Source organism: Symphalangus syndactylus, chromosome 14 (genome assembly GCF_028878055.3).
Source record: "Symphalangus syndactylus isolate Jambi chromosome 14, NHGRI_mSymSyn1-v2.1_pri, whole genome shotgun sequence".
In the NCBI taxonomy this organism is placed as follows: domain Eukaryota; kingdom Metazoa; phylum Chordata; class Mammalia; order Primates; family Hylobatidae; genus Symphalangus; species Symphalangus syndactylus.
The window spans coordinates 36,758,310-36,785,114 of NC_072436.2; the positions used below are offsets into that span (position 1 = coordinate 36,758,310).

The 26,805-nt window shown below is 55.8% G+C and overlaps 1 protein-coding gene across 3 annotated transcripts in view; it reads left to right on the forward strand.

Moving 5' to 3' along the window:
* The first annotated feature begins 243 nt into the window (after positions 1–243).
* Positions 244–26,805, forward strand: part of ATOH8 (atonal bHLH transcription factor 8) — a 34,371-nt gene continuing 7,809 nt past the window's right edge. For 2 of the 3 annotated variants that reach the window (XR_010115609.1, XM_055242520.2), the window contains exons 1-2: positions 244–1,376; positions 10,449–10,640. Coding sequence is in view for 2 of the 3 variants with exons in the window: in XM_055242520.2 (XP_055098495.1) it covers positions 591–1,376; positions 10,449–10,640 (978 nt within the window). In the remaining variant the exon portion in view is untranslated. Of the gene's footprint in view, positions 1,377–10,448; positions 10,641–18,146; positions 18,332–26,805 lie in introns of all 3 variants that reach the window. The other variant, XM_055242519.2, reaches the window with a different exon arrangement.

Here is a 26,805-nt window from a genome sequence, read left to right on the forward strand (position 1 = left end):
ATAAGTCACGTGCTCAGGGCGGTTGTGCAGGAGCGGACTGTCCTCTGGGAACATAGAAGCGCCCCCGACTTGAGTAGGGGCGGGGAGGGAGCGCCGGAGGAGGCAGGTTCTGGGCCAAGGGGATGGGGGTGGGGGGGAGGTAGGGAGCCCGCGGACAAAGGAGGCGGCCGGCGGCCCAGCTGTTTTGAAAAATGCTTCCTGTTTCTTTAAAGGCGCTCGCGGCTCGGGCGGCCGGGGCTGGGGAGGCGGTGGCGGCGGGAGCTGCCTCCTCTCCGGGCGGCGGCGCTGACTGATCTCGCGAACTGGGCTTCTGTGTAAACTGAGGCTAAACAAACACAGATGGAGCGCAGCGGGCGTTCTCCAGAAATGCTGGCAAGGCGGCAGCGACTTCAGATGACACTCTGAGCGCTCCGGGAACGGACAGCCCAGCGGCTTCCCGAAGCCGGCGGCGCAGCTGCCCCGGGCGAGGGGGAGAAAGGGAGAGAGGGAGGGGGAGAGCGGGCGAAGGGGGAGAGCCAGAGACTCCTCGGCGCTGAGCACGGCGGCGGCCCGGGCAGCCCCACGCCCCTGCCTTGCGCGCCGCCCGCGCCATGAAGCACATCCCGGTCCTCGAGGACGGGCCGTGGAAGACCGTGTGCGTGAAGGAGCTGAACGGCCTCAAGAAGCTCAAGCGGAAAGGCAAGGAGCCGGCGCGGCGCGCGAACGGCTATAAAACTTTCCGACTGGACTTGGAAGCGCCCGAGCCCCGCGCCGTCGCCACCAACGGGCTGCGGGACAGGACCCATCGGCTGCAGCCCGTCCCGATCCCGGTGCCGGTGCCAGTCCCAGTGGCGCCGGCCGTTCCCCCAAGAGGGGGCACGGACACAGCCGGGGAGCGCGGGGGCTCCCGGGCGCCCGAGGTCTCTGACGCGCGGAAACGCGGCTTCGCCCTCGGCGCAGTGGGGCCAGGACTCCCCACGCCGCCGCCGCCGCCGCCGCCGCCGCCGCCGCCGCCTCCTGCTCCCCAGAGCCAGGCACCTGGGGGCCCAGAGGCACAGCCTTTCCGGGAGCCGGGTCTGCGTCCTCGCATCTTGCTGTGCGCACCGCCCGCGCGCCCCGCGCCGTCAGCACCCCCAGCACCGCCAGCGCCTCCGGAGTCCACTGTGCGCCCTGCGCCCCCAACGCGCCCCGGGGAAAGTTCCTACTCGTCAATTTCACACGTAATTTACAATAACCACCCGGATTCCTCCGCGTCGCCTAGGAAACGACCAGGCGAAGCGACTGCCGCCTCCTCCGAGATCAAAGCCCTGCAGCAGACCCGGAGGCTCCTGGCGAACGCCAGGGAGCGGACGCGGGTGCACACCATCAGCGCAGCCTTCGAGGCGCTCAGGAAGCAGGTACCCGCTCCCCGCCGCACGCCCTCACTGCGCCAGGGGACGACTGCGGGAATGGGTGGGCGAGCGGCCGGGGCGGGATAGAGGTGTGTTTAAGGGGCAAGCTGCCCCGCCCGGTCGGACCCTGGTGCCCAGACAGGTGTGGGCAGTCCTGGGGCAGTGACTTTGCCACAGCGTTGGTATGGATCATAGTTTTCAAAGTGGCTATAAGAGTTGGTTATCTCCGGCCTGAGCACCCCCCGCCCTCAACCCCCGCCTCGGGGGTAACGCTGTCTGCGCGTCTGACTTCAGCCTCCATAGTTCACTTTTATGTCAGCGAGTATTTGCCTGCCGGAATCCCCTGGGCGCGGTGCGGAGTGGAGAGGGGAAATGTGGGAATCTGTCAGGGGAGGAACGGGCGGCGGGGGGGAGCCTTCTCCAGTTGGTGATGGCAAGGCCCGGAATGCTGCGGTGGGACAGTCCGGGGGAGCTCGTCAGCCCCTCTTCAGGTCCCAGCAGTGATGCCCCGAACACTCAGGTTGCTTCCGGGCTATGCATTCCTTGCCCTGGCATCCTCAAGAACCCTCGCTACAAGCCTATGCCCTTTCCCCAGGGGTGGGCTCAGGAATGGGCTGGTGGGAGCCTTTCTAGCAGATCCCTTCCTTTCACCGGTAGTGAAGCAGGCACCTCTGCCGAGGGGACTGCCTAGTTGGGGGATTCCCTCTGGAGCATCTTCAGAGCCTAGTTCTGGGGTGGATCCGGGACTTTTTAGTTTGGGGCTGGTGCAGGCTGCAGTCACCAGATAGTGCCCCTGCGCAGATAGTGGAAGAATAATTAACCCAAGAATTACCCGTGGTGGGGCGGGACAGCTGCTTGGGCTTCTAGGCTTATTTTCTTAGTGAGAAGGAGCTCTAGGAAGGAGGTGGTGAGTTCTCTGTCACCCCCACACAGGGCGTGGGGAAGGGTTAGGGTAGATGTGGCTGGTTTGAAGGGTGTTGTTTTTTTCTTTGCATACTCTGCAGCTGACTTGCTGTGTGACTCCAGGAATGTTGCTCAACTTCTCTGGGCTTTAGCCAGCAACGAAACATTTCGGAAACCATGATCTTCTTTTTGGATCACTCTCCTCTTCCTCCTAGGGGTTGGGGTGGGCTGGGGCAGTAGTGCCTGTGTCCGTCCATGGAAAGGAAATGGAATCCTTGGGGGAAAGAGGCCCTATGACTTTTGAGCCAAAGTGTCTTGCTTGGGCTTGGGGAAAGTGATCAGTGAGGTGGGGTGGGGGTGGGGGACGGGTGGCTGTCACAGACCAGGCTGGGCCTCTGCCCTCAGCCACACCAGCTGGAACCCTGGGCAGTGGGCCCAGTGGAGCAGTCAGTCCCACCCTGAGCCAGCAGCTCTGTGTCTGCATCGCTGGGTAGAGGTGGCGGTGCGTGGGGGATCCTACAACCCACTCCCCAGGACAGAAGGATAACAAAAGGGCAGAGAGATGCCTGTCCACCTGCCCACCTTGCCACTAGGGAAGCCCCTCCTAGACTGGGCAGGAACGTGCCCAGAGCCTCAAAGCTGTTGAGTAGCAGGTCAGGGCTGGCACCTAGGGGCTTTGACTGAAGGTTCTGGGCCCTTCTGCTCCTCTATTGCCTCTCTGTATGCCGAGAGAATACTCATCTGAGTGCTCTGTTACATCTCATGTGCCTGCTGGCTTTTACTTCATTCAACAATCAATTCCATCTCATTTGATCTAAACATCATCCCTGTCAAGATTGGATTAACTCATTTTATAGTATGGAACACTGAGACCCAGAGACGGAAGGAGACTTGTCCAAGGTCACCTAGTGGGTTAGGGAAGATGACAGCAGTTTCTGGAATGCCCTCCTGGCCAAATGCTTCCCACAGTGCCATCTGTATCAGCATCACGTACCACCCCCCCAGCCCCCAGGCTGTGATGTTTGTTAACAATCAAGGCAGGGTGCACACTTGGCAGACCCTTTGAGATGAGATTGTTCACCCTGGTCTCCTTTTACTTCCCCCCTTAGCGTGGGAAGTTCTCTATAAAAAGGGCAAGTTCAGTGTATCTAAGTAGAAGGCACACCCATGCCCTCTCAGGGAGAGAGTGTGTATGCAATGCAAGCACACAGGCAGGTACACACACACATGCTCCTTACACGTGCTCAAGAGCACACACAAATGCACGGTCACAGAAGTGCCTGTTCCTGTTTGTTTCCTCCTTGCCCCAACCATTTTGCCCCTTCCCTAGAAAGGCTGCCAGGCCATAGTGGGCACCTGCCTGTTAGCTGGGAAGGAAAGAAATACAGCCAGGACGTTTCTGGTCGTAGAGCCAGGGGCCAAGGCCACACCCACCATGTTCTCCTCACCACCATGGCACCCATTCGACAGAGGAAGTCCTGTGTTCTGGAGGAGCCCCTTCCTCCTCTGGGCTTCAGTCTTCTCTGTAAAATGTACTCCCCACCCACTCCCCAAATCCAGATGAGCTGCAGCTCTGGAGCTAGGCTCATGGTCTGACTGAAATGGGTCCTTGGAAATGGACAAAAGGCAGATCAGCTCTGCCTGAAATGGGGCCTTGGCCAGTGTGGCACCGAGATGGGTTCTGGGATTGTGGCTCTGGCCTGGAGCTTCATTCTCCTGAGCAGCTTCCTGGTACCATGAAAGAAGCACCGACCTGGGAAACTGGAGGCCAGACATTGAGTTGTTCCTCCCCTGCATGCCTTCTGTGTGGCTGTGGGCAAGTCACTGACCCTTTCTGGGCCTCAGTTGCTGAAGTTGTAAAATGGTAATATTGCTGACCTCATCCAGTGTTGAGAAGAGCAAGCGAGGAAAGGTAGGAGGCCTGTAACAGCAGTGAACATTTCTTTCATTTCATTTCATTTTTTTTTTTTTGAGACAGAGTCTGTCTCTGTTGCCCAGGCTGGAGTGCAGTGGTGTGATCTCAGCTCACTGCAAACTCTGCCTCCCGGGTTCAAGTGATTCTTCCGCCTCAGCCTCCCGAGTAGCTGGGATTACAGGTGCACGCCACCACACCTGGGTAATTTTTTGTATTTTAGTAAGGATGGGGGGTTTCACCATGTTGCCCAGGCTGGCCTCGAACTCCTGAGCTGAGGTGATCCACCCACCTCTGTCTCCCAAAGTGCTAGGATTACAGGCATGAGCCACTGCGCACAGCCAGAGCAGTGAACATTTCTTAAGCATCTCTAAGTTCCTCAGGGCTGGGCAAGGCTCTCGACAGATGAAGCAATAAGAATTCTTTAATTGTTTTAATAACTGTCACAGAAACTAGCATTTACCACAGGCTTATTTTGTGCCAGGCATGGTGCTAAGCTTGTTATGTGTATTAGTTCATTTAATGAAATAGATATTATCGCACCCCCTGCCCTGTTTCACAGATGGTGACACTGAGTTTCAGGAGCTTATGTAAGTTGTCCCGGTCTTTTGCCACTGCACGTGGCCTTGTGGGTTTTGTGCTACATGCTACCTTGGCACACCGTTTGCCAGACTCCAGGGTGGCGGTGCCTCGTGGGCATGTACAGTGGCAGCCTGCGTAGCTGTGTGCCGCTGTTGCTGTGGAGCTTGGGTTGGACTCCCAGGGCCCAGACTCCTAACAGCTCTGCTCCTCAGCCTGTCTAATGTCCTGGAGCCATCTACCCTCAGCATGAGGAAGCCAGACAGGCTCCCATTGTGTCATAATCCACAGTCCTCTCAACCAGGAAGGGAGCAGGGAGGGTGGCTGCAGGGCCGCAGGTGGGGAGGTGCAGGTGGGAGAGAGGCCCTCTGGTCTGGTCTGCACTGGGTGGTGCAGGGCAGATGGTCAGGCTGCAGCACATGCCACCAGCGCAGCTGCACCAGAGCCCTCCCCACTGCCTCATGTGAAGGCCATGTGTGCACAGCTGGCCTGGCCCGGGAGTGGGGCTGCTCCCTGCCAGGTGGGAGGGGTCAAAGGGAAAGGCTGGCCTTGAGGGGTGGTGAGGGAAGGGGCCAGAGTGGCAGGACCTTCTGTCTCACAAGCTGTGCCCACCCTTGGGGCATGTGGTGTGCGTGTGGATTTCCTCTCTCCCCTCAAAGCCCCTCAGGGTTGATGGAGGATGGCAGCAATGGAAGGCAGTGCGGGGCCCCGGCTTCTGCCGTGGTCTTCTCCACGGAGGACATGCCAAGCCACTGGGGCCCGGGCTACCTCCTCTGCTGTCTCTGGAGCCTCCCAGGGGGTCCTTATCGAGTGAACTCAGGGCGACCCTGGAGGGGGCGTGGGAATGGTGCCCTTAGCACCTCCCTCACTCTGAAACCCCACAGGGTGCAAGGAGGGCATGGGGAGTGCAAAGCAGCCTGTACACCATCCCCTTGGGCAACGAGGGACAGGCCTGCTTGCACTGGGGGCTCCACGCAGGTAGGTAAGGGTGACAGAGGCCTTCCTCCTGTTCCATCATGTCCAAAGTCACCAGGGTGGCTGCTGTGGAGCCTCACTGCACTGAGTGAGTCCTTACCTGAGCCTACTGTGGGATGTCTGTAGTGCTGTCTTCCCAATTTACAGATGAGGACACTTACAGAGAGGTGACGCAGATTACTCAAGCCCACAGAGTGACCAGGATCTGTACTGAGGCCTGTCTGGCCCTGGGGCCATAGCTCTTAACCACCAAGACCCAGGTTCTCAGGGTCCAGCCTGGTGGCAGTGCAGGAGGCTGGGATTTTAAAGAACCTATTTAGATAGACTTTGGGAAGGACATTGAACAGCTCTGGGTAGAGTGGCTTCACGTCAGGAGTCCAGCACTCACTGACACGAGACGATCAGATGATAATTTCAGTGGAATCTGGTGCTCATCTGTGTGTAGTGGATGTGGAGCTGTTAGAGCCCTATGGGCCCAGGAGTCTTGGTGGGCTTCCAGGAGGGCGTCTTGGGCTGGGTCTGAAGGGTGGGCAGGAGTTGGCACAGAAGCAAGAGCATGGAGGGCTTTGAGGCCTTTCTTGCATTCTCTGGTGGGTTCTCGGCGTTGTTTCTTTAGGAAGTGTTCTCACATTTGCCCCTGCGATCTCGTTCTGAGGTAGCAGGTGTTCTAATGCCCATTTTACTGGTGAGGAAACTGAGGTCCTATAAGCTTATGGACCTGCCTAAGGTCACATGGCTGGCCAGGAGTGGAGCCAGGCCCTCGGACTCCCAGGCCAGTGCTCTTCGTGTTTTTTCATGCTTGCTGGAACTGGGTCCAGCTTAGGGTGGGTGGGGTGGAATGTTTTGGGGGCATATGGGACCTCACGAAAATGCCAAAATCTGTTCCTCCAAAGTTTAAAAATCCTTGTGGGATGAGCACAAGGCAGATCCTTTTACTTTTCTGGAAGTTGGGCAGTCTGTCGGGAGTGGGAGCCAGGTAATTCTGCCTCCTCCTTTGGCCCGTGTCCTCTGACCAGGGTGAGCCGACAACGGCTGTGGGGGACTCTGTAGGCGGTGGGGGTGGGTGGGCTCTGGGCCTTGCTGTGGATACTCTAAGAGGGATCTCATGGCATCATCAGCCCAGAACTCTCCATCCCCAGCTCAGGAGGGTGGGCTGCCTACCTCCTCACCTTAAGCTATAGACACTTATTCAGATCCCCAAGCAGTTCCTGCTGGCTAACTGGAAAAAGCCCAGCTAAGCCACGAGTTCAAAACCCAGCTCTTCACTCACCAGCTGGGATATCCAGGAAATTCCTACATGCCTGAGAATCACATGCTTTTCTGTAAAGTGGAAGTGACCATTTCTACCTCATTGGCCCGCTTAAAAGATGAATACAGACACTGTATTTGAAACATCCACCCTCTGCCTGGCCTTATGATCATAATAACAGCAAGGTGGCCTGGGCGCAACAGTCATGGAGAATCTGTGCGGCTCAGACTCCGGTGGAAGCTGCTTGATGTAGTCCTTGAAGCTCTGTGAGCTGCCCAGGCATTGCTACCCCGCCTTTCCAGATGAGGAAACGGAGGCTCTGAGGGGTGAAGGCACTTCCCAAAGTCACACCGCTTGCGAGTGCCTGGAATTCAGACAAGCTCTTTCCACCATACTTCAACGTCCTAGAACCAGAACGGGTGCTAAATTCTCACTTTGCAGTGGCAGCCCAGGCTGGGGTCCTCTGAGCTGGGCGGTTGGGGGCTGAGGGGCTGCATCCTGGGGCATGGGCACCAGGAGGATCTGGAATTGGCCAGGTGGTAAGGAGCTGCCCCTAGGGGTCAGGGAGAAGGAGAGGTGAGCAACCTGAAAGATGCCTTTGGTGTCCCTTATGTGGCTACTTCTGGTGTGGTGGTGGGAGCTGGGAGAGCCTAGTGGCTCTGTGCCTGGTGTCAGTCAGATGAGTTTCAGGCTCCAACCAGGTCTTAGCTGAGTGATCTGGGGCCCAATATGTCACCTCTCTGTTTTTGTGTGTACAGATGGTGGGGAAGGTTTTAAATGGGCTACTACTACCTGTAAATAGCTACCACAGTGTCAGATATACAGGAGCTCAATGGATGGGTTTCTTCTTGTTAGATCTGGAGCTTGATAGAAACAATAGGGCAAGGTGACATATCTAGGACAGAACTGGCCCAGAACCTGGCATGGGGGCCTCTAGATTGGCCTTGGCCTCAGCTGTCACTTTGTGGTCCTACAGTGACCCTGGATCACAGTGTACAGATCCCTTCCAAAATCCCTGCTCCCCCCTGGAAGCCCAGCTGTTACGGACCAAGGGCTCAAAGAGCTGGGTCTTTAAGGGAAACTCCTAGTGTGGCCTCTGTGTGAAAACAGTGCTGAGGGCTGTGTCACAGAGCTGCACCCAGTCCCCAGAGTCTCCCTCAGGCTGCCACACCCTCCCTGGGGTGAAGAGGAGGCAGAAGTGCTGGCTGGCCCCTGAGACCCCCTTCCCTGCCCCAGGACTACCAGACCTTGTTTATTTGTTCAGGCTGATAAAGCAGGATTCCCTGGACTCTGGCTGGGAACGAGCAAAGTGCATTGTTCTGCCAGCATTTCTGGGATGGTTTTGGAGCTGCAGCCAGGGCTGGGAGTGGGAGATGGGGTGAGGGATGGAAATGCATGGGAGCTGGCTTTCTCCATTGCCTTCGTCTCCCTCTCTGGGTTTCCTAGTCTCAGCACCCCCAGAGGGTGGAGGGCGGGGCAGGCACGTGTCCTGGCTCCAGACCTCCTGCTTCTCACCCCCTCTGGAGCCCCTTTTTGAGGACCTTCTGCAAAACCAACCATAATACTTTCACAGACCTCTATCAGGCCTTACTCCATGCAATGCACACATCATCTCATTTAATCCTTACCACCTTGTGAGATCAGTCCTGTTCCCGATATGACAAGGAAACCGAGGCTCAGAAAGATTCTATCCCTTGCCCAGAGCATTACAGCTAGACAAAGCTAGAGCCAGGAGTTGAGCCCATATGAGAAAAGGTATGCTTAGCTTTATGCCAGATAGCTTCATCTTCATCATCAGAGAGAGGAAAGGTGTTTGAGTCCAGTTCAAAATATTCTAGAGTGAAGATCCAGAGGGAGAGATCATTCATTTGTTCACTCATTGCCTTAATCAACAAACCCTTTTGAGGGCCTGTTATGGGCAGGACCTGTGCTAGGCGCTGCAGACATAGGCCTTCCCCCCACAGTTCATAGGGAGACTGAGCACTAAAGAGCCACAGTATGGGCAGTTAAGGACAGACGGGGTACTATTAGGGCCCTATTAAGGGCAAGCTGTCCTTCCTGGTGTAGGGTAGGGGAGGTCAGGGAAAGTTCTTGGACACAGTGAGGTTTAAAGTGAGATCAAAGTGGGTGATGTGTTTAGGGTCCCCAGTCTGGGGTGACTGTCTTGTTGATGCTTTTTCTCCATGCTCTGGAGTAGGGATTTCCATCCTTGGCACTACCGACATTTGGGGGCAGGTAGTTCTCTGTTGTGGGGGCACTGTAGGATCCTGTGCACTGTAGGATGTTTAGCAACGTCCCCACCTCCGTCCCTGCAATGCCCCCACTCCCCTGTCCCTAGGGGACAAAATCATTCCTGGTTGAGAATCACTGGCTTCAAAGAATGCCTGGCATATGGCGGGCGCTCACTAAATACTTGTGTGGATGCATCGTGCTGTCCCACCCCCTGTGGGATACGGGTTCATCAGTGATATGGATGCCACGTGTAGATCCTGAAGAGCCACAGCGAGGAGAAAACCAGGAGCCATCGTTGCTGGGTTGTTAGCCCTTTAGGTGAACAGTACATTATAGGAACAGTGGGGTCTGTTAGTTAGCATCTATCAGGTTGATTTTGTGGAGCTATTTCCAGGTTCCAAGACAGAACTCTGTTCAAGTGTACCACAGTCTTTGGAGCTTTTTGCTCATGCAGCATGAATATTGGTGGAGAGAGATATTAAAAATCAAAGGCTCCATCTTTCACCCCATACGAATCTCTGTGCAATTAGTGAGGAGCTAGTTGGTGATGAATCATTGACAAACGTGTCAAGTTTGTTCAGTGCCGTGTGTATTATGCCACTGTTGTCTGCCCAGCAGCACCCCAAGTCCTGAGGGCACAGAGTAGAAGATTTTTAAAAAATGAAAACCAGCCATGTTGGTGTCTTTCCAGCTGAGCACTGACACTTTCCTTCCTGTATGTCCCCAGAGTCCCAGGTGTGACATTATAACCTCACTTGAGTGTAAGTTCTCTGAAGCAGGAATCAAGTCATTCATTGTTGCACTCCCCAAGTGCCCAGCAAAACAAGTGTTGCCAAATGAATGAATGGAACATCAGAGCTGAAAAAACAAAATGCCTGTTCTCTCAGAGAGATTCCTGCTCAGGAGGGTGGAGGACAGAGCTCTGTGGTGGTCGTGGAAATTCACTGAGCTTCGATTCAGACTGACTGGCTGGCGGGCATGAGCCGAACCTGTTTCTTCCCCAAGAAAATGGGAATGTGGGTATATCTCAGAGCAGATGAGCTGACGTGTGTGTGTGTGTGTGTGTGTGTGTGTAAATAGCAGGTGCGTAGAGCAGATCATAAGCTCCCCTTAGCACCTTATGATCTGAGGGTGGAGGGCTCAGATATACCGTAGACAGGCCGCCTCCCATGCCTGCCAGGCTGGGCACCACGCCCCTGCAGCCCCTCCTGATGCCTTCTCCCCTCAGGTGCCGTGCTACTCGTATGGGCAGAAGCTGTCCAAACTGGCCATCCTGAGGATCGCCTGTAACTACATCCTGTCCCTGGCGCGGCTGGCTGACCTCGACTACAGTGCCGACCACAGCAACCTCAGCTTCTCCGAGTGTGTGCAGCGCTGCACCCGCACCCTGCAGGCCGAGGGACGTGCCAAGAAGCGCAAGGTATGCACCAGCCGGGTGGGCGGTAGCTTCTGGGGAGCATAGGGGAGGCAGGGACAGGAACTTGGGGGTGCCTTGCATATGCCCAGAATTCTGAAGGGGCCAGAGAGATCAGCTCTTGGAGGTTTGCTGGGAGTTGCCTCAGCTTCAGGGCTCCTCAAATCCCTGGGATTATAGGTGTGTCTCTACTTCTGGTAACCGGCTGCTGGGTGACCTCGAACAGAGTCACCCAGTGTCTCTGGGTCCCAGTTTGCTCCTCACTTAAATGAAGAGGACCATTTATCTCTAAAGCCCCTTCCTGGCCTTAGGTGCTCTGGTGCTGAATTCCTTGGGTGGCCCCTGAAAAATGTCATACCAGGACAAGATTCCCCTGAGCAGGGTGACAGCCCAGGAGAGCCCTTTGGCAGGTTTTGGGAGGGTGACTTGGCCTGTGGGTTATCTGAGGCTATGCATTAAGGGCGGTGATGGTCATTCATTCATTCATTCATTCTGGAGAGACTGATGAAGCTCCAACCATGTGCCGAGCATACTGGGCAGGGGTATAAAGATGACAAACATATGGTCCTGGTCCCCGTGCAGCTCACAGGAGGGTCAGGGAGACCCTCTTGTAAGTAGATAAGGGCAGGAGCCCTGTGCTAGGGGCAGTGGAAGGCCAGGTAGAAGAGAGACAGATTCACCTCCCTGCCCAAGGGAATTTGAAAGGGCATCTTAATGTAAGTGTTGTTTCAGCTGGGACCAGCAGGACAGCCAGGTCACCAGGCAGATGAAGCAGGGAACAGCATCCGAGGCAGAGGGAACAGCTTGTACAAAGCCTGCTGTGGCTGGGGAAATGCGTGCAAGAGGAAAGGTGTTGGGCACAGCTACAGGTCCCCAGGTGGCCAAAGCTCTGGGCATTCCCAGTCAGGGGTCAGTGCTGAGCAAGGCTTAGTGCAGCCCTCCGGATCTCTGTTCCCACGTGGCTTCGGGGAGAGCAACAGAGAGTGGGACCCAGTCTATGTCTGTGAGGCAAGAGGCCTGTCCCCGCCTAGGGCAGGGGGCGGACCCTGTCATCCTCCATCCATTCTTTCCGCTGCCTCCTTCCTTCCTGGCCTGCCCCTCCCCCATCCCTGACATTCCTCTCCAGACCCCTTTCCAGCAGGCCCCCCTGTGGGTTTTCCGGGTTTCCCAGAGGTCCCCCACGGACTCCAGGCTCATGCCAGGGAGGGTCACGGCACCTCCTCAGGGCTCCCCGCTGCCGCTGCCACGGTAACTGCACGTTGCATTCCTGGGAGTGCTTTAACGTGGACCAATTAGACAAAATCCTCATCAAGTGGGTGAGAGAGGAAGCGCCAGTGGCGGCTCTGGGCGGCTTTCCTCTGGAAAGTGACACTGGTAAATTAGGGCGTGATTGATGGCTCCCGCGGCGCTCGGTGACAAAGGAGGTTTGTAAACTCTCGGTGAACTTCCCCTGGCATTCAGGCGGTCCCGAGGTGTAGATGGGCAGAGTGGGCAGGCGCCCCATCTCCATCTCAGCCCCTCACTGCCCTACCCCCGCACCCTCCTCTTCACCCGGGGAAGGCAGAAGCCGGTGTGGAGGTCCCGCCTTCCCGGGTTCTTTGAATGGAGCAGGGTCTTGGGCTGGGACGAGGCTGGGTGCCTGGCTGGTGAGGAAAGAGGGACAAGTCGGGTGGAGAGGCCCGACAGAGCCGAGCTTTTGGCTTCCCCTGAAATCACCTCAAATCTAACACATCTTAGACACCCTCTGGGCCTGGTCCAACATCCCCATTGTGGAGAGTCTGGGACTTTACCTGAGGCACAGATTGTGGTTAAGAGCATCACACAGCCCTGAGTTCAAGCCCTGGCTCACCGCTCACCAGCTGTGTCATCCTGCACCCGTTGCTTAGCCTCCTCTGCCTCAGTTTTCTTGTTGATAAGTGGGGACGGTGGAAATACTCCCTCATGGGCCACCGTGAAGATGAAAGGAGTCACTGCAGGAGAGCACGCGGTGTTTGCATGGTCGCCGTCCTCAGGGTAATGAGCCCCTAAAATGCTTGAGCTCTGAACTTGAGGCTTATCCTATGGGGCTTACTTATGTGGTGAAATTGCCTTGGAGAGGGATTTTGGGGGTCGAGATGGTAGTTCCAGGGTAGGAACTCGTCTGTTTCCTCTCCACCCTCCCTCCCCCCCCCACACCCAGCCCGGGCCTGAGGGCACTTCCTGCCTCCTGCCCTCGGTCTTTCCCAGCTGGGTGAGGAGGTCACCCAGCTGGGACTCTGGGAGGTGGGGTCTGTATGTCTTTGCCCTAATGACCTTCATGGTCTCACAGACTCACATCATATGTGTGGTGACACATTTCTCATATGAAACCACTCAGGAAGCCATGGCTGGCCCTGCGTCTCCCCATGGGGGCCGGTGTTCATAATTCCAGCCCTTCCCAGACCAGCCCCTTCCATAGTTTTATCTGGACAACGAGGATTTGACCCGGCAGCCTTTGCAAGTGTGGGCATCTCAAGCAGCCAGATTCCTTCCCAGCTTGGGACCCCTGGAGTCGCTGGAGCCCTTGAGCTGCCAGGCGGCCCTTTCAGGCAGGCCCCTGTGTCCCACCTCTGGGCACCTGTGCTTTTGCTGCCATAATTGCTAGCTGTCACCCTCCGTCTGTCTGTCTACCTGTCTGTCTCTCTGAGTCTGGCTCACACTATCGCCCTCTTTATCTTGGTGGGGATGTGTGGCCCCACACTGAAGCCCAGCATAGCTGGCCTTAGCTGGTCCCCTCAGCAGATGTCCTGCCCTGGGAGTGGACTCGTGGGCCCTGACACCGAGGGGGCCTGAAGCTCCAGGGGAGGGTACTTCCCTGCCTCCTGGGGCCCCTTGTCCTTCCCTTTTTTGGGGGGCTTGAGATGGCATTTGAATGAGGAGCACATCTTTAGATGTGTCCTGGCTTTTGAGTTGCAATTGGAACCTCACCAGTTTTATTTTCTTCCTTTTGTGGCCTCCCAGCCTGGGACTCGTGAGGCCCCACCTCCATTTACAGAGATTCTGTTTGGGGAATCAACCCCCAGGACAATCAAACCAACAAATATTCTTTCCTCATGTCTAGGATTATTTCTATGAAAAGACCTGCAAAGGCCTACCAGTAGATTGCACCTGGTTATGAGTTTTTGGGAAGAGGTGACTGAGAGCACGCACTGCTCATGGCGCCCATTCCTGCCATACCACAGCCTGGGAGCCAGGCAGGGGCCAGGGGAAGCCCAGGAACTTATAGCAGGTACTGGGAGGAAGAGCGCCTTTTCCCCACCCTTCACCCTCTTCAGCAGGTGTCCACCCCTCCTCAACAGGACATGTGACTACTGTAGGGGTCCCCAAGCAAGAGATGGGAATCTCAAAGTGCTCCTTGGTATTCCCTCCTCCCCTCCCCTCCCCTCTCCTCCCCTCCCCTGCCTTTCCCTCATTTCTTCCCTCCCTCCCTCCCCCCTCCCCTCCCCTTCCTTTCCCTTCCCTTCCCTTTCCTTCCTTCCTACCTTCTTTCCTTCCTTCCTTCCCTCCATGAACAGCTATTGAGTACCCTCTATGGACCACAGTGCCGGTACAAAATAATTTACCACATAGTCCCTACCATCATGCAGCGACTGAACACTTCTTGGTCTAGAGGATTTGGGAACCAGGAGTGGTTAGGATGAGAAAAAGGAAAAGCAAACTAAGGAATTTCTGCTTCTAACACAAATTTCTAGCCATCAGGGGCCATGAGGAAGCTGTGGACTGTGGAGGGGACCCAGGAGGGCTGGAGAGATTGCCCAGAGTCCTGCAGGGGCACAGGAGGGCGGGAGAGGGGTGAGAACTAGAGCCTTCCGTCCAGACCTGCTTTGCCCTGTCTGGGTCAGGAGGTGGGTTCATGGGTTGGAGTCCCCACCACACAGGGTCTGGATTAGCACGCAGTCCCTGGGCCACCACCCTGGGGCTTGCCTCTTGGCATCACCTTGGAGATGGCCCTGGGACAGGAGCGTGGGCCCAGTCTGAGTCTGAATGATATTACGAGTGTGTAGTTTCTCTGTGGGGCCCCTCCACCTGACTTCAGGCCACTGTCCCTCTCACGACCACTAGGGCTGCTGGAGTCGTTTGCTGCTCCCCTCTGGAAAATTTGAGATGACCACCTCAGGCCTACTTGCTTCCCAGCCCTTCCTACCCCAATGAGCCATGCTTGCCACTCCATGTGTCTGTGGCTGTGGAAGCCTGCCTGGTAAAGGAATTCCTGACAAGGTGCATGGTGACCCATAGCTTCACAGTCACCCTCCTGGCAACTCAGTTGCATGTTAACTGGGGTTTAAAGCCTTAGGGTAGAGGACTGCTGATGGGCCTGTCAGGCAGGGTTGCAGAAGCCTGGGAGCAAAAATTTGGACCAAAGGCTGTGAGGCCGCAAGCAGATACCTCTGTAGCAGCTGTGATGGCGGTGGTCATCGCTGGTGTGATTGGTGGCCATTTGAACTGTCCCACGCAGGGACTGCTTCCTCAGAGCTAATGTGTCCAAAAGAGGCTGGGCGACCCTCCTTCAAGATGCCCACTTGGGAGGCTGAGCTGTGTCCTCTGAGGTCCCTTGCACCCCGAGGAGCTGCGCTGTGGTCCAAGTCAGCATTAAGAATGAGATTTAAAGGGCACTCGGCTCCCCCTCCAAGCCCAGGTGCATCCTTCTGCCCATCTCAGCCCTTCTCGGCAGGGGATGGGGAAGCTGCATTCCTTGGCCAGTGAATCCTCCCCTTCTGGGCCTCACAGATCATGACTTTGAGGACTTGGAGCCCCATTTGGAAGCCCCAGTAGTGCAGAGGCCCATGTCAGAGGCCGCCCAGCAGAGAGACGGGCGGGAGGCGTGGAAGGACTCAGGGGAGTTCAGTTCTGACTCCGGCTGCAGCCGGAGATAATGCACGTTAAGCACCTGGCTCTGGGCCACGTTTCCACAGCTCCTGTTTTTAAAGCAGCACCTCCTGGGAGCTTCTGAGGAGGAGGAGGGGAAAGAGGAAGACAAGGAGGAGGCAGAACTGTTCTTCCACACTTGGGCTGGGTGGGCCACCCCAGATCTATGGAATAGGAAAGCACTGATTTTGCGCAAACCAGGGCAGCATCTTCTAACGGTTTTAAGCCATCAAGTAGTATAATAATAACTACAACAACAGCTACTCAAATTGATAGCATGTTTTGAGCCCTGGCAATAAATGGCCAGTAAGTTCCTGCCCTCAAGTTGCTCAAAGGCCCTGGTTTTCCATGGGAGACAAGACGAACCAGAAAGTGCTGAGTTGAGGGCTGTACCAGAGGCTTAACCAGCAAGCGAGACCCCCCTCCCCGGGTGGTGTGGTGGTGTGCCTGCAGCTGTATGTGCCAGTGCTGGGAAGGCGGGGTCTGCAGGGCTGGGAGGTTTGCTCCTGGCCTTATGAGTGATCTGAAGCCAGAGGTGGCAATTAAGCCAGTGCAGCTTCATGAGATCTGTGTCCTCCATCTTTTCCTTGCTGCTTTCTGGGGACAGGAGGCAGGTCCTAGTATGGCCTGGGTCCTCTTTGGAAGAATGTCTTGGGTGCAGACCCCTGTAGCTTCGGTGCCAGGGACAAGATGAAGGCATATTGTATTTTGTGGGGTGAAGGGGGTTTGGTGTGAGCTGAGGGTGTGTAGGAGGGGTCCCCTTCTGTCTGGACAGCTGAGCCCAGGCCTCGGACAGGATCCCTGGGTGCCAGCCCCTTCTGTGGACTGTGGGAGGTGGAGTCTCCAGAGCTGCACCCTGCCTGGATTCAGTTCCACCTATGGCCCCTAGTGTGCCCACCAAGGGGCACTGTCCCAGCTTTGTTCCTACCTCCCATGTACATTGTCAGCCCTGCTAAGGCCTTGTCTCTGAAAATTGAGGAGCTGTCATAAGTGATTTCTAAGGCCCTTGCCAAGCCCACCTCAATCCTCATTCTGCTTTAATGACTGACCCCTGTATTACTTCTCAGGGCATTTCACAGAGATTTGAAAGTCGCTCCTAGAGACTATTGGGACCCCAGGGCAGTTTGCCCTGAGAATACTGGCAACATCTGATGCTCAGAGAGCGTGGATCGTGTGCCAGGCATGTGCTTGGTGCTTCCCGGGTATCACCTCGTGGGCTACTCTCACCAACCCTTGAGGTGGGGGACTGGTGTTGCTCTGATGCACAGATGGGGAGTCCAGGCTCCCTGAGCCCAAGGAACTTGCCTGAGATCACCTAACCACTAAGAGAGGTGTGTGCCCCTAGCTCCTACCACTTCCCTGTCCTGCTTCTTACATGGGAGTAGGGTTGGGGGGAGGTTGGCGGCTCGCATCTCCAACCCCACCAGCCCAGTTATTAAGTTAAATACCATCTGCTTTCAAAGCCCAAGGAGGCCATCTATGCTGGGGAAAAGGGGGGTGGGTGGGAAACCACCATCAAATTCCCAACTAGCCATAAAAATGGATGCAATTTATTTTTTCTGGCATTCCAATTACATAGACGTTTGTCGCCAGCTGTTTGTTCTAACACGGAGTGTTCTCTCAGCTGCCGTTTCTCTTCTCCCATTTGACACTGTTAGGCCACAAGTCTGGCAGGGCCTGGGCTGGAGGGGTCATTGGCTGGGGAGCCTCCCAGGTGAGCTGAGCTGGCTTTCCCTGAACACGGACTATGTCTCTGAGTTTCCCCGGGTGGTCTCGAGGCGAGGCGTGGGGAGAGGCTGGGGTGCTGCTTCCTCCCTCTTTTCACACTCTCTGCCCCTTTCCTCCTCCTCTCTCTTTTTCCAAATTGCTCCCCACCCTCAACATGCGCTCCCAGGCCCCACCCTTCTCCCCAACACACTGGGAATGAATGAAAACTCGGGGTCTCTGACTTAGGGAGAAAAACCAGCTGTTCCTGCTCAGAAAGTCTCTGAGACGTGGGAAGTCCCCTCTGATGCCCTAACTGACTGCCCTAGGGAATGCAGAGAACCTCCCCGGAGCACCTCTGAGCCGATTCTCCTCTGGAAGCCCCTGTGGAGGCTCATTGGCCCTCGGGACGCTGGAGAAGGGGTGTCTGTGTAGGGTGGGGGCTAACCCCAGAGAACGCTGTAGTTCTTTTTGGTGCTCTGTAGTGCTATCATTTAAGGCACAGGAATGCACACTATGGCGGCCCTCAGCAAAACTGTGAAGTAGGCAAAGTGCAGAGCTTTGGGGCTGGAGACCTGGGTTTGAGTCCTGGCACTGTCACTTCTCTCTCTGTGGCCTTGGGCATGTTACTTGACCTCTCTGATCCCCAGTCCTCTCATCTGTAAAGTGAAAGCACACAAATCTGCCTTGCTGCCTTGTTGAAAGGATTAAACAAGACTCCATATGAGAAAGGGCTGGTGTGTTCCCGGTGAGTGCCAGAGAGGAAATCTCATGAATTTATAGCTACAAGGTAACAACTTAATTGGAACCCCAGGAAGGAAAATCTCAGAAAAGGGCAGTGCCAGGGTGGATGAATGACTGACCAGCCAAAAGGCAGCTGGGGAAGGACCAACCTTTCTGAGTGAGAGATTCTTTCCTCTCTAGCACTTCAGCTCAAACCCCTGGTCCTGCAGCCTTAGCATAGGATGCAGCCTGCAGCCCATCCAGAAATCCTCGGATGTCAAAGTACAGGGAGTCATACCAAGAAGCGTGCATAACATGTGGTCATATAACAATGCTAATCAGCGGTAGAGCAGACCACCGCCACCACCAAGCACATCAACCATGTGGTGAGTGCCATTGTGTCCCCTTATGGGCATCCCACTCACATTATCTCTACCCCGTGTTATACTAACCCCAAAGTTGGGACCACTTCCCTCATTGCACAGATGGAAGACTGAGGCCAGGAGAAGGGCGTAACTTGCCTGGGGCCACATGGCCAGGAAGTGGCAGAGCTCAGTTTCCAACCTGTCTTATCTCTTTGGTTCTGAGTTCTGAGCTCTTCAGTCCTGAGGCCAGCCGGCTGCCTAAAGCTCGCACACTGCCCAGCACAGTGGCCTGTGCCCAGGAGGCCCCCAGCAAGTGCCCGGTGCCGTGCCTTGCCCGGAGCAACAGCTCTTATGTAAGCAGCCCGGCTGCAGCGCAGTGCAGGCTCCATTTAGCTGTGGGGAGCCAAGAGCCCGCTGGTGGGGGCCCTGGTGGTGGCGAGGGTTGGGTTGGGCAGGGAGGTGTCATCAGCTGCGGGCACCCCCAGCCTTGTGCCGCCGGCGAGGACTGACACCAGGTTAAGTCGCCTGGCGGCCTTTGGCTGCAGCTGGGAGCGCGCCTGGTTCCCATTCGGGCGCTGTGGTTTTGATTAGCTGTTCTGCGAGGCGGGCCTGCCGGTGAGTCCATGGGAGCTCCGCTGGAACAGAGGGTCCCCCGCACGGCAGCCGCGGCCCCCCCTCCTGGCAGCCCCAGACTCCAGATGTTCCGAGCGCTCGCTGGGAAGGCCTGCTGGCGCCACGGAGGGCAGAGGGCAGGGAAAGCACGCGAGCTGGAAGCCCAAGCACTCAGCCACCACAGGCCTTGGCAGCCCGCCCGGCCCTCTGCTGGCACATTCCCCAGCTCTCCCCTGGCCATCTGTTCCCAAAAAACCCTTTCAGAGCCTCATCATCACTCAGGATACAACAGCGCGAGCAGCTGGTTTGGAGGCAGCAGGGAAAACCGTGCAAAAGGTTCTTTGTGAGAGAGGAAACTCGCTTATGAATAACAGGACTGGACGCCGTAAAAGTTGGCGGCTGGAATTCTTGTTTCTCAGGCGCCGCTGTTTTCTCTTGACTTTTTATCTCTGGTTTTTATTTTTTTTCCTGTTTTCTTTTAATGTTGTTTCTTCCTCTTCTCACATCAGTTGTGACTTTTCTTCCTCCTCTGCGAGCCCGAAGGCCGCCTCATTAGTGCTCCTGACACTGCCGAACTTTTCTTTCTCAAGGCTGTTGTCACTGGGGATGGTTGGAAGTGACTATTTTCCTAAGAAAACAGCTGGAGGGGACATGGGAGCAAGACGGTGCTTGGGAGGGCATGTCAGTGTTGAGGCTCAAAACAGGCAGCACCATGGCAGAGCCGTTCCGCTGCCAACCTGAATAAACCCCAGGCACACAGATGAGAACAATGTCTTCTCAGAGGGAGGGTCTGGGAGACTGGACACCATGCAGAGACCCCCATCAGCTCATCAGAGAGCTTCACGGAGATGTTCTGGGAGGACAGTCACATTCATAAATACCCCGGTGCCTCGGCCCTGCCGCTGACTGCAGCATGACATGAAGCCTTTTTTAAGAACTGGCTGCTGCCGCCGCCAAAGCCTTCTGGGAGATGTCTGCCTGGAACCTGGGCACCTCCTGGGAGCAGTCACTGGGTGGCCTGTCAGGGGCTGTGGGGTCCTGGGGCAGGGCCGGCAACTGGAAGGCCAGCCCTGGGGAGGAAAGGAGAGAAGGGCAAGGCTGGGCTGCTTTCCTCACAGCCCCTGGACCCTGAGGGAGGAGCTGAGTCGGGCCTGGGGCTGCCATGTGTCAGATAGTGGTGATGTGATGGGGGGACACAGGTCAGGGGCAGGGTACTGGGAGTTTCCCTTTTCCTTTCTTAGTTCTTTGCACCCATTTTCCATGGGCTGCCTCCCCAGATCCAGAAGCCCCAGCAGCCCCTCACCCTAGCCGTGGAAAAAGTCCATCATTGATGTGGCTGTGGGTGGCTGGCTTTGCAAAAGCCTCACATTTGGGGCTTTGGAGGGCGTTTTGCATTTCATCTTTACACAGGCTCCTGCACCTCATTCCTCTTGCCCTCCTCTTGGCTTTCCTCCCACCTCCAGTTAGAGAGATGGTAGCTCTGGCAGGACCAAATATTGATGTTTATCGCAGTTTTAGGGCCATTCATCTCACCATCTGAAGGGCTTGGTGCAGGCCCACGGGATCCTCCCTCCTTGAGTGACCTCTGGGGGCAGGTATCTGGTTTGGATGCTGGAGCTGGTCCCTACTCTGCCCTTGGGGGCTGTGCGGCCGGGTGCTCAAGTGTTTTAACCTCAGGACCCTGATTAGTTATCATGAAGCTACCCCACCAGCTCCTGGGTCTGTTCACGGATCAGTGGCAAAAAGGACATAATATTGTTTTGCAAAATCTGCTCTCCGTCCCGTGTCTCCTGCCCAAGAAGTTGGTCTTCATGGGGCCAAAGGCAAGGAGGACCCGAGGAAGGAAGAGGAACCACTGTCCCCAGCCCCTGGTATGGCATGGAGTCAGCCTAGTGACCAGAAATTGCTTTTGAACTCTGAGGCTTCCAGAGGACAAGAGGAAGAGGAGGACAGGGCTGCCCTGCCCACTGCTCAGCCTTAAGCCCTGTACCTGGCACAGTGCAAGGCCTCAGACAGAGGGTGTCAGCAGGCCCTGGCGCCCCACACCCCGTCCTTAAAAAGGCCGTGCCCTTTCTACCTGCCCCAGCAGACTAGAAAGCAGTTTCCATGGGAAACAACAAACCTTCCTTGTGCTCCCAGGATAAGTGTTTCTAGAGGGCAAAGTCGGGAGCCATTCTCTCCTTTAACACCTTGCCACCTCTGCCCAGAATTCACAGCCACCGGGGTCTGTCTTAGCTGCCCTGGCTGTCAGCCCCGCCAGAGCCCCTCCTGGCTGCTCTGCTGAAAGCTGGTCAGACTGCCTCACTACATCCCCTACTTAGCTCCCCTAAGGCCTAGGGGGCACCCTACAGGCCAAGGGATGAGGCCAGACTCAATAGGATACCTGATGGGCCGCCCAAGTGACCTGGCCCTGGCTGGTCACTCCCTATGTCCCAATTTACACCCCAGCAGCACAGAACTCCTTGCCCAAAGGGGCTATTTTTGGCCTCTGTGCTCATGCCGTCCCTTCTGCCTGGAATGCCCTTCTCCACTGTCTGTCTGGCTAACTCCTGCTCATTCTGGAAGGCTCAGCTCCTCCGGAAAGCCCTCTCTGACCCCAACCCCAGCTTCTTCCTCAGGGCATCGTAGCACAGGGATGCTTTTGGTCTAATTCAGGAGAGCATCATGTGATATGCTTTTAAAGTAATGACTTAAAATGTTTGACAATATGAAACTCTATTATGTGATATATTAGATTTCATGTCATTACATTGCATTATATTATATTTTTTGGTGATATGCTATGTGACATAGGATGCGACGTGATATTACATCCCATGACACTATGTTACACAGTGTTGGATTAAATGCCTGTGTCTCTGGCTAGACTGTGAGCCCCTTTCTGTTTGTGTCCTGTCTTCTGGCACATACTAGGGCCCCCAAATAATGACACACTATTCTTTCCACTAAAATCCACACTGCTAGGGCTGAGTGTCCCTATGTTGATGGCAAGGGACATTCCCTTTTAGGGAAGGATTAACTAGGGGCTTTAGGACACAGCTAGGGAGATGCCCCTGGGCTCTCCTGTGTTCCAGTTGGGCTTGCACCCTTGTTCCCTTGAATCTGCAAGGAAAGCATTGTGTTTCAAATAACAGAAACCCCTCAAGCAGCAGCTTAAACTAACAGGGGCTGGCATTTTTCATAGTTCAGATGTCAGCTGCTCCCTGGGATTCAAGAGTCCAGGCTTCTTTTGATCTTTGCCTCATGGCTGCAGAGTGGTTGCCACAGCACTGAGCTTTTCATCCTCAAGCTGCATCTACAGTCAGGGTAGGGGGCCATGCTAGGAAGAGTGTTTCTCCTCACCAGGGCAGTCAGTCTTGCCCAGACAGCCCCTCCCTTCCTCCAAAGGAAGATGTTCCCCTTGAACCCGAGAAAAACATCAAGGTCTGTCAGCTGGGAGGGCAGCAGAGAAAACAGCCACGTGGCTTATACCTGGAGGGTTGACCCTGATTTGTGACAAGGTGGTTTTCTTCCTGGGGAGCTAACCATTGTCATTACCTTAGCCACAATGTCAGAGCCCCACTTCTTTGAGCTTGCCCAGTCCTCACCACAGTCCCACAAAGTGGGTGTCACCAGCCCCATTTTCAGGTGACAGTGCTGAGGTTCACAGAAGTGAAATGACCTGACTGGGCCTCCAGCGACCTCGTTCGCGTGCACAGCACTTTCCAGTTTGCAGAGCCCTCTCACACCCATGATTTTCTTGAATCCTGGAACAAGCTCCTGGGGTCCACATTATTAAACATGGGAGTGAGATGAGGTGAAGTCGCCCAGGCTCAAGCAGCTGGGCAGGGCTGGGTGGGGCCTGGACAGGCTGAATCCAGGCCACCACTGTCCTCTGTCCTCTGTTCTCTCAAAGGCGAGGGTGTGAGCTTCAGGGGTTGCCTGGTGGCTTGGGGCCTGAGGCTTGGAGGCATGGTCTGAGTCTCAGCTCAACCACTCAGGAGCTCCGTAACCTCAGGCACTTGCCTTCAACAAGCTTCACTTTCCTCATAAAATATGGATAAAACCAGGTGAGGAGTGTTTGAGGAAATGAGGGCTGTGAAAGCATTTTGTCAACTGGAGGCACAGCACTCAGAGAGGGTCACTGGAGGCCGCTGCTGGCCCATCAGGAAGGTGGGCAGAGGGACTTCAGTGTCCCCTCCTCACGCAGTGACTTAGAGAATGTACATGCATGCACACACGCAGGTGTGCTGGCGCGTCCACAGGCACCGTCTGCTGGGGTCCGGTGGAGGCCTCCTGCATGGTGGGCCGATTTCCCATGCACATGGGAAGGAGGTACCCCCTGGAAGGTGGCTGGTTGTCTTCAAGGATTTCAAAATTGCTCTCCCTGCACAGGGCCCAGGAGCCATTAAAGATGGACCCTCAGTGGCAGGGCAGGGCAGAGCCAGGCAGCTGGGCACATGGTGGGCGGCTCTGGGAGTGAGCCGTGTGGAGCCTACCTGGAATCTGGAGAGCTGCTACTGGGCATTGCTGAGAGTTGTCTGTCCCCCTCTCAGCAGCTGTGCCTCCCGCCTCACTTTCCTGCCAGCCCTGTTCCTGCCACCACCACGTACACATGAGTCCCTGCCATCACAGCCCACCCACCCCCTCCACATGCACACACAGGGGTTCTTCACTTGTTCAGTCTTTTTAGGTACATGAGTATTAAAAGATGAGTAAAACATGAAGGGCCCTGCCCTGCACATCTACTTAAGAATAAATCGCCCTGAGTGTTTACTCTGTGTCAGGTACTGTTCTAGTGTTGGGGGCATTTTGGAGAATAAAACAGAGGCCCCACCCTTCGGAACTCAGAGCTAAACTACAGAAAGGCTATGCATCAAAATTCAGAGGAGGGCCCCTCGGTACGGTCTTTGGAGCCCACTGCACTTAGTCTGCATACAGTTCTTACGAGCTTGACTCTCAGGCCCCTCAGATCTGAACCTCAGAACAAAAACAGCCTATGAGGGCAGAGGTTGGGGTATCAGGTCGTGGAGCAGGTACAGAGATAGCACCCGGAATCAGCCAGTGGCCTCATCAAGTAAGAAGAAACAGACACATGATAAAGAACAAGGCCAGAGGCTCAGAAGGACCAAGAGGCTGGGGGCTCGCTTAGTGTCAGGGCAGAGAGCCCGCAAGCCTCAGGGACCTTGGAATTGTGTGTGCACTGATGTTCATGGACTTGACCTTGAGTTGTCAAGAGGAAGCTAAAGTACATCCAGTAACGTCAGGCTGAGAATGCAGGGAAGTGCATCAGTTATTGGGAAAGGGCCCATCAAAGCTGTTTTGGCACAGAAAACATGTGGCTTCCTTTCTCCAGGGAAGTCTGCTTCTGTGCAGGAGCCTGTTCTCCTAGGATGGCGGAGCTGGGAGGGCTGGGCTTCTCGTCTGTTTTGTTCACTCTGGGATCCCCAGAGCCTCCAGTGGAGCCTGGCGTGGTCTGAACGCTTGGTAAACATTTGCTGGATGAATGGAGCAATGGAAGCATGAGGTAAGGCGGTGTTTTCAGTTGTTTTCCAAAAATACCGAAGGGGCAGCTCCTCTGTGCCCATACAGAGGGAGGCCTTGGTGATCGGAAGTGGAGACGAAGTTCCTGTCTTGAGTTGCTGATGGGTAAATGGGGTGGCTGGGGACCCTTCCTACCTCAGCCCCATGGAGTCGCTGTGCTCTGGCATATAGCTGCTAAGCACTGAGTGCTTGGCTTTGCAGCCACTGTGTTCTTTAATCTTCCTGACAAGCTCATGCAGTAGATACTATTATTACCATTTTATAGGTAAAGAAACTGAGGCACAGAGAGGTTACGCATCTTGCTCAAGGCCATACAGCTGGTAGAATGGGGAAGTCAGGATTCAAACAGAGGCCGTCTGGTGCCATAGCTGACACATTTAACCACTGTGCTGGATTGTTTGCCAGTGAGTGTGCACATGTGCATGTGTGTGTGTGTGTGTGTGCGCATGTGTGGCAGTGAGTAAAGACCTCTAATCAGAGATGTCCCTACCCCCATCTGGATCCCTCACTGGCACCAGCATCTAGCTAGGGGAGGGGCTTAGGGACAATAGAAGAGCCTAGGGGAGGTGTTCCTCATCTTAAAACTGCATTTGCATGGAACGCACACTGTTTTTGCTGAAATCCCTGGAATATGTGGGCTTCCCAAACGTCTCACGGCCTCTCCAAGCCATGGGTGCCCCAGTGGTCCTGCAGTATCCACAGCCGGGCTCCGCCCTGGGAGTCTCCTGGAGAAGCACTGTGATCTCTGCAAAGCTTTGCTGGCCAGCACTTTGGTGTGACTTGGCTTGTCTGGTTGGTGCCCATCAAACCCTGCTGCCACTTTGGGGTAAGGACTGGGGAGGGGAGGCGCTTCGAGAGGCAGCAGGGTGATGGGAGCAGTTCCCAGTCCAGAAGGAGGCAGGCCTGACGGGGACCCTCCACTGTGGTCGGGGCATGTGAACTTACATGTCGTGTGGGGGTGTCTGTGTAAGGATCATGAGTCAGGCGCACAGGGCAGGTGAAGAGCAGAGCCTTTCTCGCATGGCTGGGCCACCAGTCTGCCCATTGGTCTGCTCTCCACCAGCCTGGGTGCCTCCTCCAGCCTGAGTGGGCTGCCCCCTCCTGCTTGAGTGCCCCCTCCAGCCTGGGTACCTCCTCCAGTCTGGGTACTCCCTCCAGCCCGGGTACTCCCTCCAGCCCGGGTGCCTCCTCCAGCCTGGGTGCCCCCTTGAGCCTGGGTGCCTCTTCTGGCTCTGCAGTGCGGCCATGGGCCTTTTGAGCTGCTGGCATCTGGAAGAGCAGTGAAGCCAAGTGCGATGACTGGACAGCGTCACAGGATGGAAGCAGATGGGAAGCCGCAGCAGCTGCCTGCAGCTTCGCCTGGGCCAGCTCGACCCTCACAGTGCCCCACGCTGGGGGTGAGCTGGGTTGGGGGCCAAGAAAGACAGATAGACTGATGGACATGGAGAGAAAAACAAAGAAGAGGCCAAGGAAGAGCTGGCAGAGACACACAGGCAGAGCATGGAGAGGGAGACAGCTCGGCAGCCAGAGAGAGTGGCCTGCAGCCTGAGAAGGCGTCAGCATGGCATGGCTGCCCCTGCAGGCCCAGTGGGCTCCTCTAAGCTCTGGCCCTGGCGCTGGGGGTGCTGGGCCTCCCACTGCCAGCCACCTTCCCTTAGGCTCCAGGAGTCGAAGGCCAAGATTTTCTTAGAACCAAGGAGGTGACAGCTGGGTGGATGGCTTGGGGACCTGCTGTTCCTGTTTGCCAGTGAGGAAACTGAGGTCTGTAGGGGTTAAGGGTCTACCTTGCTCTGCTGCATCCTAGCAATGTGGCCTAGGGCAAGTGAGGTCACCACTCAGGCCTCCATTTCCTCATCTGCAACATGGGCGCAGCGGTAGGCACCTCCCAGGAATTGCAAAAGACAGAGCATGCAAACAAGTGTGGCACGGTGCCTGGCAAGGAGCCGCCCTCTGTAAATGGTAGCACTGAGCACTAATGCACTTGCTTCTGTTCCCAGGCCCTAGGAGGATGGGGTGCTGGTGGTGGTGGTGTGGGGGGTAGGTGAAGGGACCGTGGCAATCACACTGACAACCATTCGTGGCGTAAGGGGATGTAGGAGGAATTGGGATAAAGAGCTTCGGGAGTTCAGAGGAGGCACCTGTTGTCCCTACCTTGCGGTGGGTGTGGGGCTGGTGGGGGTAAGAGGGTGGACATGAGCAGACCCTCATTGTCCTGGACTAGGGAGGCAGCAAGGACTCAACCGACAACCCCCAGCCCCAGCCCTGCACTTGTGGAACCTACATTCTAGTGGGTGGAAGTAACTCAAAGTAAGGGCCTGCAACACTGTGGAGTACGTGGTAGGTGCTCAATAAATGCTAGC